At 45.5% G+C, this 15583-nt stretch overlaps 1 protein-coding gene across 6 annotated transcripts in view; it reads left to right on the forward strand.

Moving 5' to 3' along the window:
- The window catches only part of SYT6 (synaptotagmin 6), a 52304-nt gene extending 37441 nt beyond the window's left edge, over nucleotides 1-14863 (forward strand). For 4 of the 6 annotated variants that reach the window (XM_054804154.1, XM_054804158.1, XM_054804159.1 and 1 more), the window contains 4 exons: nucleotides 5373-5493; nucleotides 7030-7201; nucleotides 7867-8017; nucleotides 13290-14863. In XM_054804154.1, the coding sequence (XP_054660129.1) occupies nucleotides 5373-5493; nucleotides 7030-7201; nucleotides 7867-8017; nucleotides 13290-13361 (516 nt within the window). In that variant the 3' untranslated portion in view covers nucleotides 13362-14863. The remainder of the gene's footprint in view (nucleotides 1-5372; nucleotides 5494-7029; nucleotides 7202-7866; nucleotides 8018-13289) is intronic. The other 2 variants (XM_054804155.1, XM_054804156.1) reach the window with 2 other exon arrangements.
- The last annotated feature ends 720 nt before the right edge of the window (nucleotides 14864-15583 follow it).

A 15583-nucleotide genomic window follows, 5' to 3' on the forward strand; every position in this document is an offset into this window, starting at 1 on the left:
ATTTCATGTTGTTATTTCTGAAACTGGAATATGAGATGTCTTCACCCCTGTGGCTGAAAGCATGTGCCCTGTCAAATCTTTCCTAGTGAGTGGCATAACCGCATGACTTGCAAAAATCTGTCCTGCGACTTCCTTCGTAGCTCATCTCACACCTTTGCTCTCCCACTTTCTGTATCGGGGAATGAACTGTCAAATATAAATATTTATTGCATTGTGGTCAGCAGTATCAAAAGACATTTGCTTTGTAACTCTCCGCAGCTTTTTTTCTCAGTACCTTGCTCCTCACCCGTTGTACCCCTTGGTCACTACTATTAGCGCTTGTTCTTTCATTGTAATGTGTTCCTAACTTTCTACAAGAGCTGCGAGGTCCGACACGCGTGTACAGCACTGCATCCTGTGCTGTCGTGCCGCAGCTGGGACTCGGTGCAGGAGCTCAGCGCCGGGGCACCGTGGGGATTACGATGTGCGTGCAGCGTGTTGGTCCTGGTAGGTAGCTCTCAGGCTAGCAGCTGCCCTGGTCGGGTGCAGAGAGCAGCCGTCACGCTTCTGTGGCGGTAGAGCTTTTGCCATGCCTGTCTAAGGACACCGAGGTATACGGGATGCCTGCCAGGTACCCCGGGGCATTGCTGGGAGCGTGCTACAAGCTGCTGCTGTCTTGCCTTTTGAGCATCTCGCCTGCAAGCAAGGTGGGAGGGAGGCGTAGGATCAACCGCAAGGAAAGTCGATGGTATTTAGTTAGCAGGGTGTTTACAGCTCTTGGCTTTCGATCCACAAATAGCCATGTCTGTTATGATTAATGGATGGTAATGAAAGGAAAACCGCTGACAAAGAGGCAAGCAGGCATCAGGCACATCCGTTCGCCTGGCAAAGGGTTGCTAGGAGAGGAACGAGGTGCATCACACGTGCGGATGCCTCTTGGAGGCATCTGCCCCTTTGCATCTGCTCTGCCTCCGAGACTCAGCTTGCCATCAGCTCTGCAGGCTGGCTGCGACGTGCCGTGGTGTCGAATCCTGGGGTGAACTCATTTGTGTGGTGGCGGGGAGTTTCCCTTTCCATGCTCTATGATCAGCATACAAAGTGTGGTAAGCCTGGAGAGTTTGGAGGGAAGAGATCTGTGGGCAGGAGTGAAACTGGGAAGGGGTAACACTTGGTCTCACTGGAGGAAAAGCACATAAAACATGAAGCTGCACGAGAAGGTTACGGAGTTTTTAACCTGCGTATGTTCTGTGTTTTGCTGGGATGGTTCTGCAAGAAATAGTGGATGTCTTCCTAGCTAAGTAAACTAATTTAATGGGAAAAAACCTCCACAAAACCAGGTGGAGAGACACCAACAGAAGGGTTGTTGAGGGAGAAGCCTCCAAAGAAGATGTGAGAGCAGCACAGCCAACATCATGCCCGTGACACATCATTGTGTAGCAACCTTGCACAGCTCCCACAGAAACGTCGAGTGCCGCATTTGGCTCGTCCCCTCATTCTCTCTGTGCCACTCTTTGGGAATGGGCCAATATTGGTACATCTCAGCCAGTTGTAACACACCCAAGGACATTTCTGTTTAATCAAAAATGAGAAGGGTAAATGCAGTTTTCATAAGACCCAAGGAAAGCTTTGGGTGACTAATAATACATTAGATCAATCGTGTGGGTAAGAAGATAGGAATGCACTTAAGCAATGATATAAGCTATTCAACTCGCCAGCACTCAACTATTCAATTAATAATTGTACAGCTTGTGAATCAGTGAAACATTTTTGGTTTCAAGTCTGCAAGGGTTATTGATTCAGAGCTTCCATTATTTCATAAGAGCTACTGATGTGAATTTTGGAAATGTCCCAATGTCTATAATCTGCAAGAAAATAATGTACCCACAGGACACGTTTTACTCTCCTGTAAAAAATCTCTTGGCCTAATACAATGAGGTCAAAGAACAGTTTATGTTAGTTTTATACCCTGAGCAGGTCCTCTGAGTGCAAGGAGAGGAATAGAAGATGAGATGATGCCCAGAGGGTGCTCTCTCGATCTCATATGAGGCTGCTCTCTTCTGACATCTGTGTCCAAGGTTTCCTGCCCTCGTCCTTCCCAAACCAACACAGACCAAAGAACGTGTGAAAGAGCAGACCCAGCCCAGTGAGTCATCTGGATGCCAGTCTCTGTTGCACTGTGCAGCGTATATAGCGTCCAGTGCAGCCAACTGTCGTGGTTTAACCCCAGCCGGTAAGCGAGCACCAGGCAGCCGCTCACTCACACCCCCCCGCAGTGGGATGGGGAGGAGAATGGAAAAAAAACTTGTGGGTTGAGATCAAGACAGTTTAATAGGATAACAAAGGAAGAGAATAACAACAACTAACTAACTAACTAAGCCACAAGTGATGCACCAATGCAATTGCTCACCATCTGTGGAAACCACCCCCGCCCCAATGCCCAGTCTGTTTCCGAGCAGCGATCCCACCTCCTGGCTCGCTTCCCCCGTTATATCTGGAGCATGACATTACGTGGCAGGGAATATCCCTCTGGCCAGCCTGGGTCAGCTGTCCTGGCTGTGCTCTCCCAGCTTCTTCTGCACCTGGCTGGGTGTGGGAAGCTGAAAAGTCCTTGACTTGGTGTAGGCACTACAACTACCCAACAACAACTAAAAGCATCAGTGTGGTATCAACATTCCTCTCATACTAAATCCAAAACACAGCGCTATACCAGCTACTAGAAAGAAAATTAACTTTATCCCAGCCGAAACCAGGACATCGGCACACGGTGAGGTTCAGGTGCTCATTTCTTTGGGAATAGAACAGCCATTTCTAATCATAATTTCAGAATAGTTATTTTAAATTCTTTTCTATTCCCAGTAAAGCCTATAGATAAGACTGGTAGATGCAGTGTCTGACTGGAGCTGGAGACACTGAAGTGAAAAGGTACAATCCCAGTCCTCAAGCTTAGTTCTGATGCAGTGGCAGCGTTCGCAGCAGGTTCCAGACACTCCTTGCAAAGTGCCTCCTCAGGGCAGAGTTATTTATTCAGGCTCTTTATTCTGTAAAGCAATTAATCTTAAAAGAGGAAGAATGCCTCTAAAGGTAAACAAGAAGTGCCATGTTTTAAAAAGCAAATTGTAATTTTGGGGCACACGATTTTTGAGTGGTCATTTTAAGGCACCGTAAATGAATGAGGCTCCGTAAAATACCGAGCTCCCTGTCCTCTGGAAATTGGCTTCACTGGAGTCAGGCAGCAAGACCTGGGGCTCAGCTTGGCTCTTGGGGGCAGGTGACCCCAGAGGTAAAACTGCCAAACGTTTCGGAGCGCTCAGGGGTGGTGTGCATTGCTGCTCTACCTCCAGGACAGCAGCCCGACTCGGGGGCACCCGTTAAATTCCAGGTGCTGTAGCTGAAATGCAGTCAAGAATTAGAAGGTGCAGGGGCTCAAAAAGGTCTTTTGTGTGTGATGAAAATGATCCTGATGCCTTAATGAGGAACCGTTAGTAATATTTTGTGAGGCAAGAACTTTAGCTCCCTGTAGACACGTCAAGAGGTACTAAATGATACCTCAGGAAATGTTTCCACTATTTCATTATTAGTGCCTGACAATGACGCTGTGACTCGAGCTCATTTTGTCGCGTTGGAAGGAAAGCTGTTTAGGGTGCCATTGGTTCATTAAGGCGAGCGAGAGATCAGAGTGGGAACTCTGGGTGGGTGACGGTATTAAACTCTTATTTACCAGCAAATAACACCTTCTGAGACAACATTTCTTTAGATACTTACAAGTCTAGCCATACATTGTTCTGTCCAGAAAACATCTGGCTGCCACTGTTTCTTTTGTACACTCTATACTTGAGAAGATTTTCATTTGCTAGTCAAGTGAACTCTTGTCAAGAACCAAGACTTGTATATAATGTTCATTAGTATTCTGCACATCTAAGTGGAATAAATATCTAATCTTTGCCTTACCAGAGAACAAGAAGGAAATCATTTGGCAAAATTCTCATCCATCAACAAGATCTATTCTCCTAACACTTAGCAAAGCTTTAAGTGCCTAATGCATTTACTTGTCTTTCTAGTTCCATCGCTCTACTACTAACAGCTAAAATTTCTTTTCAGCAGATCATTATATCACATTGAAACGTATCAAACGCTCTGTTTCCAAAAATAAACGGGTTGTCTGCTCTACAGATGTGGGATCTGTACGTACAAAATAATTTCTTTTTTTTAAATGCGTTTTTGGAAGGTGTTTGGAAATCTTTCTGCTGACTTCAGATAATAATGCTTTCTAGTTTAAATAATAGTTTTGGTTTGTTTAATTTTTTTTTCCTGAATTCCCATGAGCAAGGTAACGCTGGAATGGGCTTTTAGGAGGTGTAGTAGATAAGGCTGCATGTACAAGAGGGGCTAAGAGCGATGTGTAAAAGTTGTTTTATGGGGGACTAAAAGAGTAAATTGTACTGGCCTCTCTGTAATCCAGAAACTACCGAACGTTTCTGAGTGCCATCTGCTGGTTAATTCACTATTTATATACGTACATATACCTGCCTCATACTGCGTTTGTTAGCTCTTTGAAGGCATCTCAAAGGGGTTGGTGGTCCAAACGATAGTAAGCGTGTCATAACCTAAAAGCTCAATTGCTACTAAATGGGGCCCTTCATGGTTCTCATCTGTTTTCAAGCTATGACCTCTGGTCTGTAACTACCCAGTAATTCATGCTCAACTTCAGAGAAAAATCACCACGTTACTCAGAGACGTCTGCATTCTCTGCCGAAATGTAAGCACCAACAAAGTCCGTAAACCTCTATTACTGAACTGATGGCACTGGGTGTACTAGAAAGTCACTTGTTGCATTTGTTGTACAGCCAGAGAACACGGCACCGTCGCATGTTAAGGTCTCACCTTTCCGCGATCTCGCTCTGTGTTTGTATCACATTCCTCCATCTGAGGAAACAGATGTTAGTGCCACACACTTGGCGCTGGAAGAGATACACCGTACAGTCAAGCAAGACTTGATACGAATATAATTTCCTTAATGGCCTTCATTTGGTGTTAGATATCACTTCACTTCTGCAGAAGCAACGGAGCCAAAAGAGGGGAGTGCATTAGCTGTAATGCTGCAATAGGAAGCACATACTCCACTGAGGCAGCGGAAGATTATGCTTAACTATGATTTGGAGCTGTAACAGGTTTTTTTTCCTGCTCCCTTTATTCATTTTCAGCCAAATAATGGGGGATACACTGGAAGCACCGCAATATAGTAAAGTGTTATTCACTTGAAAATGATGGAATAGAGAAAAGCCCGTTTCGGCGTGAGTGCTGCGAATCCTGCACGAAGCATCGTGGTGGGGGTGGAGGCAGCTTAGCTGGTTCTTGCACGTTTCCAATATAATTTCTTCTCTGTTTTATTAAAGGAAAGCGTGGACCTGGGAGAGATCATGTTTTCCCTTTGTTATTTGCCAACGGCAGGTCGCCTCACCTTAACAGTCATTAAATGCAGGAATCTCAAAGCAATGGATATCACTGGTTACTCAGGTAGGTGCTCGATGGCTCAGGACCCCGTTGCATCCACGTTTCTTCCTCCTCCCTCAAGGTAGCCTCAATGGATGGTGGGCGTACGTCTCTTGATGCCAAGGCTGTATGATTATGGAAACACCTGATGAAGCTTTGTCCATATTTTAACTATGAACAAAATTCTAAAAGTAGAATTATCTTTTGAACCCATTCCCAAGGGCATGAATCCAAGGAAGGTGATTATATACGTGAATATACTATTCAAGGAGACTGCCAGTGGTTTCCCATCCCCACTGAAGGGCTTGCAGGGTCAAAGCTCTGATCCCTCTCTCAGGTTGGACGCTTCAGCTCTGTTGCAGATACTGGCCCTAGCAGTTTTATGTGAGTAGGGACGTTTCCAACAGATAATGCCCTACAGCCAGAATTAATCATTTCACCCCAATATTAGGAAGGGATCATGGGCCATCTGGGTAAATCCCAGGTGAATGGGCATTCCTCTGTACAGTGGCCAGTACTCAAACATTAGCATCGAAGTCACCTGAAGACTGTATGCATTCACAGTTCCGAAGAGTTGGCTTGCAAATTCAGCATGCACAAATTCTGGATTTCAACATAAAAAGCAGTTTCTTTTCCAGAGATCAACATCATAGCGTTTGAATTTCATTGATGACTTGTATAAAAGGCAGTAACAATCCAGTAAAAGATCTTTGCAGAAAACATTTCTGCTCAGTTGGAGCTTGATGCCAGATGAAATATCTGAGAATTGAGACTTCAGATGAAGCCAGCTCAGCATTTCTGTAATAATACATCGCACGTTTACTGTTACTTGAAAATGCATTGAAATTTCCTGGGCAGCTGTTACAGCGAACAGGAGCTGTTTGTAACCTGAGGGCATTCTGCCGTCATCAGCCGGTGGAAAGCACATGAAGCAGAGCTGCCCTAATACCTCTTCCTTCTGCTGCCCTCTGACATTGGGAAAATGGGTTTTAAAATTCCCCTACTCACTGTAACTCTTCTATGGAATGTTAGCAGTTGGATAGTTTTGGGAGCAGTGCCAGAAAGGATCCCTGTAAAATAACCCTCTCTGCCTGTTTGGATTGTGAAAATGCTGCATTACATTTTGCTCTCTTAGGCAGATTTTGAAAAAGTTACCGAGAAAGCACTGGGTTTGCTGTCATTGCCATGCAATTAATGCAAGCTAGAATGCCTGAGTGCCCGTTATCATCTTCTGATGAATATTGGCCTTTGATTTGAGATGAGGCCTTCTTACACTTGCAAACCTTTATCATGGAATAATTGATGGAACCGGCTGATTTTTCCTCCCAAGAAGTCTGCAGTGCTGGTTCTCCAGTGCCTGGACCTGATGTTCACACCGGTAAGAGAAATGGTGGATTCAACTGGTACACAGACATCCCTTTTCCTAAAAGTCCATTTGAGGAGTGCCTTTGGCTCACGGTAACTCACAGTCCATCCTTTGACAATGCTGTTTCTATATTGTGATGGTAACAAAATAAACCTCCATAAACAGAAGGGCTTTTCCTATCTCTTCCTCTCCAGATCCGTATGTCAAAGTGTCTTTGCTCTGTGATGGGCGAAGACTGAAAAAGAAGAAAACCACCATAAAGAAAAACACACTTAATCCCACTTACAATGAAGCAATAATCTTTGACATTCCCCCAGAGAACATGGATCAAGTCAGTCTGCTTATCTCTGTCATGGATTACGATCGGTAGGTGGGAGGTTCTGGAGAGCTGGAGGGGAAAACATCCTGTTGGGTGCAGGTTTTTCTCCTCAATAGCCGTTTTCTTTAGCATCAGGGTCTTGATTGCACAGCTCTGTGCATCAATCCGTCTCTAGTGATTAATTGTTAAAGTGTCATTGATATTTACGGCTATGGAAAATTACCTGCTAGAATGTAAATAGTAAGTGTGGTAAAGCTGGTCCTTTGCTTTATGGCATTTTCTTGAGTCAGTACTGTGTTCCCCTTCGCTATTTGCTTGTCCTGCAAAGCATCATCCTGTTCTAGAAAGTAAACGGTCTCATTCTGAGCAGCAACGGGTGTATGAATTATACATTACTGAACTTGTACTTATTCTTGCTGTACACCACTACATCACACATCCTTCCAGATCTGTATCTGGACTGATCTACAGTTCAAATAATTTTAAAGTTGTTCTAATTGTTTCTGGGGATGGCAGTGCCTCACTGTGCTGGGGGCTGCGTGCGCTGACGGTAGCAGCCAAGATCTGCCTGTCGTCGTGCAGACAGGACAGCCCTTGTTCGCTAGCACCGTGCCTCATGGCACTCCGGTAACATGGGGTGGAAATCTCAGTTAGACAGTGTACGGGCAGTCTGAGCGGGAGATAATCACGTCACTTTTCTGTTGTTCTTCAGAGTAGGGCACAACGAGATTATTGGGGTTTGCCGTGTGGGGGTCAATGCTGAAGGACTGGGCAGAGACCACTGGAACGAGATGCTGGCATACCCACGCAAGCCCATCGCACACTGGCATCCATTAGTGGAGGTAAAGAAGTCTTTCAAAGAGGTGTGTGGAGTTATTCTTTCCTTTTAATGCATGCGCTGTGCATGAGTGAGCTGGTTCAAGGCTTTCAGAGAGCTTCTACTCTCACTTGGGATTTTCTGACAAGAGCTGAGGGAATTTTCTCACCAGAAATGAACTCTAGAAAACAAGCATTTCTGTACTGTCTCGAAATAGCTCCTTGAGCTTGCAAGCAAGAATGAAAGGGACTGTATTTACAGATGTGACTGTTACCATACTGGGTTTTTTGGGGGTTGGTGGTTTTTTTTTTTAAATTAGAGATTGAGAGCAGTACCGAAAGAGAATGCTGTTCTGATTGCAGAACAAACTGTCCAGGGATATCGCCTATTTCAAGTTTCAATTTTTTTCATCCTAAAAGATTTTTCTGTTGACTCATCTCCAAGTCTTTGAGGGAGAATAAATAGAACAAATGTAATTGCTCTAAGCATCTCCAGAGAAAGAGATTCACTTGACGCAGCCCCAGATGATAAAATAGGGCTGAAGTGCTTGGGTACCATTTTGACCATCTCTAGCATTTTCTTCCTCCTTGCACTACATTTTCTCACGCTCCTATAGAACATTTTAGGTTTTGCCTGATTTAGGTTGTAAATTCTGGAGCAGAGATGTGGAAAATGGCATGTATGCTATTGCCACTTCAGGTATGAAAAGAAAGCCAGCATTTGTGGGCAGTGATAGTACAATAAAAGCAATAAACCCACTGTATCTGGGGCTAAGGAGGCATTTTCCCCTCAAAGCCACAGACTAAGTACATAACAAAAAGCATCTTATTTCCCCCTTGAAGTTCCGATACTGAGCTCTACTGGAAGGCAGATACTAGGCTTGGTGATCCTCCACAGTAGTCTGAATTAGTATGCATCAAAGCCTACGTTGCTCTAAAATCTGCTCTTTCCTCTAACAAGAATGCACTTTGTGCTCAGTGCTCTCCATCCCAGCTCATATTCATCAGGCTGGTTTCTGAAATTCAGACGTGCCCATCCCAGAGGCAGGTCTGCTTCTTCTGCAGGTTTCTTTCTTTCTCCAAGCATTTGTAAGCAGCAGCCGTGCGAGGCGAGGCCAGCCGCCCGAGCCGAGCTCTGCAGCAGTTTTCATTACTGCTGTGTCCCTTGGTGGGCATTTCTCACGGATCGCAGATGGAACGTGGCCGTAGGGCCCTGTCCAGAGCCAGGGTTTATCAGAGGAATACCCTCACTTCCTGGACCCAGGTCGATGACACCCACTGGGGCAACCCGGCAATTAATATTTTAGTTTAAGACACAGTGGCGATACATAGATAATGGAAATCTGAAAATTCACACTCACTTGTATGAGGCGTTTCGTGATGTCATATCACACCACTGTAAACCAGGAGTAACCACCAAGGTCAGCTGTGCAGAACTGGTGTAAATCAAAACGGAATTAAACCGATGCGCAATTTGTGTTTAATGGTAATTTTGCCTTTGGGTGGTGAGCAGTACCAGTCCTTCATTAGCTTTTCCATGCTAAAAAACCGGCATCGTCTGCTTGAGCCATCGCTGTTTGGGCAGGCAACATATGCCATCTCACACTGCCCTGGGGAGCTGGGGATCAGCGACCGCTGAGTTTCAGCATAAATGCTTAGCGATCTATCCTTTGATCGGTTAGCTCGATGTCTGTATCATCCGTAGCACCTCACAGCGTGATACCAGGTGCACGTCCGACCCAGGGGCAGGAGTTCCTTCTCCAGTTGGTAATTTAGATGACGTTACCACACTGTTCTTCAGATGCAGGTGGGAGTTTAAAATAAAGACTCCTGTAAAGTTTTTGATAATCAATAGAAAAAAAAAAAAGATATAATTATTGTGACGAAACTCAGAGAAACAAAGGCAGGCATGTAAGATGACTCACTTTCTAAAATATACTTTGAAAACCACTGCCGAGCCCCCAAGACTTTGGAAAAAAAAACCTGAGTGAATCATTTCACCCCCCAGTGCACAGGTCAGGAGTTCTGCTTAAAAGGAAAGAGAAAAAAAAGCCTCCGATCATCTGTTCTGGTATTTCTGCCACAAGCTGGTGCACAGAGCCAGCAAGCAAATGGTCCCTGTATTTATTTGCACTTTTAAGTTTTAGCACTGCTGTCTGCAAATCCCTAGTGCAGCTTAAAAAAAACACAAACAGAAAAGGCACAGGCTCCTGGAGAGAAATTAATGGGAACTGGTATATGTTGGTTACAAGTAATCGCATTATTTTTTCCATATGTGTTTGTGCATCTTCTAAAAGCAATTTGGGCTTTGTATCCTGTATCATCACCCCTGGGTCCCTGTGCACAGGGGGTCCAGACCGGGCCGGGGGTGTGTGCTGGGCAAGGGGGGGACGAGAGCTGCCGGCTCCCCAGTCCATCTGCTCTTGAATGCAGATGCTGGGAGAGAAGCTGTTGACGCTCCATCCCTTTTTCACTCTTGTGTCTTCATGGGGGTAAACTCAGGATGTGCTGGCATCCTGAGAAGTAATCTTCATCACCTTCACCACCTTCACCACCTTCACCATCTTCACCACCTTCATCATCTTCAAGAGTGTTTACTGCCGGGCACCAGCAAACAGCGTTTGCTTTCTAGTTGATCCTCATGATCGTCTCTCTGTTTGCTCTAGTGACCAGTCACGGCCTCTGCTGTACATCAGTGTCTTTCCTGATTGAGTGCTTGATCTTAAACCAAAAGCAGGGCAGCTAGGATTGAATTGTCTTTTTGAATGTATAAATTGAGCAGTGGATGACCGGAGTGGTTAACGTGGGAGCACAGAGCTGTTGGGTGCCTGCTGCCATCTCCCCACACCGCTCTGCAGTTAGATGTGCTGGCCCCCTCCCCTCGCTGCACAGCAGGACTGCAGATGGGTGAAGAAAAGGGTGGGGAATCTGGAATTTCTGTACTGCCCTGCCTGGTATGCCTTAAAAAATCTCTGGCCAAAAAAAAGAGGCTTCTACCATATTTTGCCTACAGCTCAGAATCACAGGTTCTGGTGAATTTACCAGGAAAACTGACACCAGAGGCGTGTTGCACCAGGAGGACAGACCAGCCCTGGCCCCTGGCTCCCTGCCACAGTGGTGCGGGATGGACAGACCGACGCCGGTGCCCTTGGGGCTGTGGTCCCTGGGCCAGGCCACCGGCCTCCTCCTGTGCGGTGGGCCTGGCTCCATGGCCGCCTGACACGAGGGCCCCGGGCAGCATCAAGCCTGTTCCCCCGGCCACACCGCTGTGCCAACACGGCCCCAAACCCCCATCTCGGGGTGGGTGGCGTGTGGTGGGCCCTTTCTCCCTCAGCCAGTGTTCTTTCTTCTCTTTCATGGCTGGATCCTCGAGGGAATCTCGCTTCTCTTACATTTCATGTCTTTGTTTGCTCCATATTTATCAACAGTGAGTAACAAACTGTAATGACTGCACTTCTTTAATGACCATCATTATTAAAAAGAGAACATGTGCAAATGAATCATTAATTACAGGCTTCTAAGTACTATCCTCCTCACACAGCCAGTTAGAAGGAGAGTTTGTGAGCAGAAGACGAGAATCCCACTTGCTGTTGCATTTTTAAGTTATTTGGACAATAAACTCTTGTTCTCAGCACAAACCTGTTCCCATTTTTCAGCCCCGAGGTCCCGCCGGCACCTGCTGCTGCGGTCTCAGCCCCCCAGGTGTGCGCAGCCATCCCACCCATCGCCCTTCCTTCTGCATTTCTCAGTCCCGCCATCAGCCAGGTTAAGTGATGTGCCTATAAAAAGAAATACAGAATTACAGCACGTCTTTAGAGGCTTTGAAGGGGACTTCTGAAAATTGGAAATTTCTCTGTTATCTATGAAAGACAAACTCTCTCTGATGTCGTAGAGTAGCATCATCAGTGCAATGCAAAATGGGTCTTTGATGTTGCCAAGTACCTCTGACATTCAGCATGGGAGCATTTATTTGTTTACAACTTTTCTGCAGATAAGAACTGGTAACTTTGCTGAGAGCTAAGTCATGTCCATAACGAAGAACGACTGTTTATCTTTAAAGATATGCAGAACCAGCCTCTTCCAGACTTTTGGGCATGTTTGACTTTCATTGAACTGTTCCTAGTGCCTGACTGTTAATTACACAATGGATGGTTCACCTTTTCTAATTCAATGAAGGAAAAATACCTCCAGGTTCCTCACAGCACATTGGCCACTTGAACCTACTCTTGGAAGAGTTTTCATCACATTTTTTGGGGTAGCAAACATTGACACCACAACTGCAGGCAGAACAACGCAAGGAGCAGGCTGAGGACTCTGCCAAAAGCCCATTCCTATTGTAATTTCTGCTTATCTGCAGTTTTATTAGTAATAAATTGGCTGGTGAGCAGCCATCCCATGGCCAGGAGACCCTGCGTCGTGTCACCGGCCGTCACCGAGGGGCACCCACAGGGTTGCCTTCCTGTGAGCACCGTGCAGCCATCCTGTTCGCTCATTTTCAGCTGTGTTTCATTTGAAATGCCTTTGCAAGGGCGAATTTCGATTTGCCAAATGAGTTTTCACCCGCAGAAGTGAAATTTGTCCATGCTAGAGCATTAATATCAGCCAGCAAAGAGTTTCCGCTTATGTAGGAGAGGAGGGAATTGATCCAGGGGGAGAACAAAGCAGTGGAAGTACTATTCCTCCCATTGTGTCTGGGAGATGTCTATCATTTGTCACTTCAATTTAATAAAACAGGATGGTGAGATGGACAAGTACTCAAAAGCTCGAGGAGTAATGGTTTTGAATTATAATAATAGCCCCCAAGGCAGATGACTAATAATTTATGATTCCATAAGTATGACAAAAAAATGTTTGCTACATCCACTGACTCTCTGATCTGATTTTCACTTTGAGAAATGTCTCTGGCACGGTGGACGCAGCTTCCTTGGAGTGTAATTACCAGACTGGAAAGACTCAAGTAATTTGGAATTAAGCAGTATTTCTAAAACAAAAAAAGCAACAGCGCTAAACCAGGAAACGACAGAAAGCTAAACCGAGAGCAAACTTTGTCTTCATAGCACATACAGATACTGTTTATTTTTCCTTTTTTTTGTGAGCGGACCTCACGACTGTGAATTGATTTACAAAGCAATAAAGTAAATAGTTCAGTAATTCTTCCTGACTGGTTCAACGCAGGCGTTCAGTAAGTTGGGACATGCCGTAGAGCAGATGAGAATACTGCGGAACAGGAGACAGGCAACGTGGTAAAGGGATGTGAAGAATTTGAAATGCTCTCTCCCATTTGCTTAGACTTGCTTTCTTTTTTTTTTCTCCCACCAGTGGCAAGGCCGGGCAGCGAGCTTTGACAGCCAGGGTTCCTGTCCCTCTCCTAAACCACCCCCCACACCATGATACAGAGTGCGGCGAGTAAAATGGGACTAAACCAAGTTATTTTTGCACTTGGCCTACAGTCTCAGTAATTTGTTGCTGAGTGGCAGTGGCAGCAAGACTTTCCAGTCTAGTTGATCCCGCGTAAGTAAAGGCAGAAACCCGTTTTGTGGTCAAATATGTCTTTGTCTAATATGTTTCCCAAGGTGATGTTTTCTTCTGTGGCTTTTACTGTATGGATCTGTTTCCCGAGGAAGAAGGCCGACTGAGACATGAGCTGGAAGTTTGGTCTGTAAAAATAACATGTAAAATAGTTTTTAGTGTGTACGAAGGCTGGAAAAAAATGCAAAGAGGCTCTGAGTGTCTACAGACAGCACAGCTGGCCAGGAGACGGGACGGCTGGCCCGGCCCTGCTGCGCTGTCTGTGCCCGCTTCGAGGAGCAGCAGCCAAAGACCCGCGAGACTTCTGATCCGTGAGCGGCTCTTTGGTGGTCAGCCCAGATCCAGCAGCCTGGTCACAGGTTTCCTGTTCACGTAGAGGTGTTCATGAGTTCTTAGAAGTTTGTGCAGTGTGTATCCCAAATTCCTTTTGTCATATAGAAAAAATGCCCTTGATTCCTCAAGGGGGGGCAAAACTGGTTGGGTTTTTTTTTTCCCCCTGTATTTGAAGTCTCCCTAGAGCTACTTGCATGAACAGTTTCTTAAGACCCCTCTGTAGCTGCTGCTCACCCCCCCCCCCGCCCCGTACATCACCACGTTATCTGGAGTTGGGTGGAGAGAACTGCGTTGCCACAAGTGGGGTTCAGACATAAAGGGGGAAAGATGTTACAGCAATAGGTGACATCTTCGCACGAACACTAGATCTTTCTTATATCATCCTAGTAATGAAGGGTAAACAAAAGGGTAAAGGGCAATATAGAAACACAACCAATACTAAGAAAAGCTTCCAAACTTTTTTCTTGACCTATCAACACTTCCTTAATAAGTTTTGAAGGCCCAAACCCTGGAGGAAGATCAAGTTTTGAAAAAATGAAACTTTGCTGGTTCCTTGGCTGCAGAGGCCAAAAATGAAGTTATAACATCCCGAGCGCTAGCTTTGCAAACGCAGCTGAAGCAGCAGATCTTTATCAGACAAATGTGGAATTCGGACACATTCTCATGGCGGATTTTTCTCTGAGCTTATAAGTGCTGTTTGTTCCACTGTAATTAAATTAAGTAAATGCAAATATTTTGGTTTCGAGTTAAAAGAAAATTTGCTAGCAAGGCAACCATTTCTCCTCACATCAGGTTAGCAGAACTGCATACGTCAGGTCAACTTTGGTTTTCTAAATGTCACAGCGTCAGCCTTCACTGAGCATCCCGACGAGCAGAGAAGGGTATTTGTTTGTATTGTTTTTCTGGGTAAGATGAATCCTTTGTTCAGTGAAGGACAAATACATAATTTCTCATCACACCTTGTGTCTTAATTCTCTTTACGTGCCACATGCTATTGAAGCAGAAACTGAATAAAATTATTTTATTTGTAAGTCGTGCCTTGTCTGGTGAAATACTTCCTCTTGCGAAAGCAGTGATTACGTGTTATGTGATTTTTAGACAGTTACGGTAATCACAGCAGATGCTACACAATGTGATAATAACAGACCCTTGCGTGGTACGAGGCACTGCGAGGGCAGACTGCGTGATTTGAAGCAGACAGTCCTTAGGCCATAAACTCTGCCGTTCCTGGCTGTCCTGGGACAGTCAACGCGCATCCCTTGGGGAATTGCTGAGCGTTAGTCACAGAGGAAAAAAAATATTTCAAGCCCTTAGAGTTCATTGAAATAAAAAGGTGGTAGAACTGCCTTAGCTTTCCAGCATGAACAGTACTGTAGGCTTCTGCCAAGGGACACCGCTGAGGATGCCCCTGTCTGGGATCGGTCCAGGTCTCACGGGAAAGGGTTTCTAACCGTGCACAATAACGGACTTACAGTGGTGGCTGGTTCAAAAACTGACCGCAAACCCCCTGAACCTTGACCCGAGCTGGACCGAGCCTCGGGTGCTTAGCATCATGAATCGGAAGTGCCTCTTGCAGGTTGGCAGATCAAAGCACCCGTATCGCACAACGTACCCAGAAGAAGCCACAGCAGCCCCAGCTGGATGCAGGGATGGCACTTGACAATCATTAATTGCACTAACCCACTCGAATCCTTTTCTTCTTTAATCCTGGCTTCTTGGGTTTTGGTGTTCTCTGTATAAAATCTCCGTCT

This window comes from Grus americana, chromosome 25 (genome assembly GCF_028858705.1).
Source record: "Grus americana isolate bGruAme1 chromosome 25, bGruAme1.mat, whole genome shotgun sequence".
NCBI lineage: Eukaryota > Metazoa > Chordata > Aves > Gruiformes > Gruidae > Grus > Grus americana.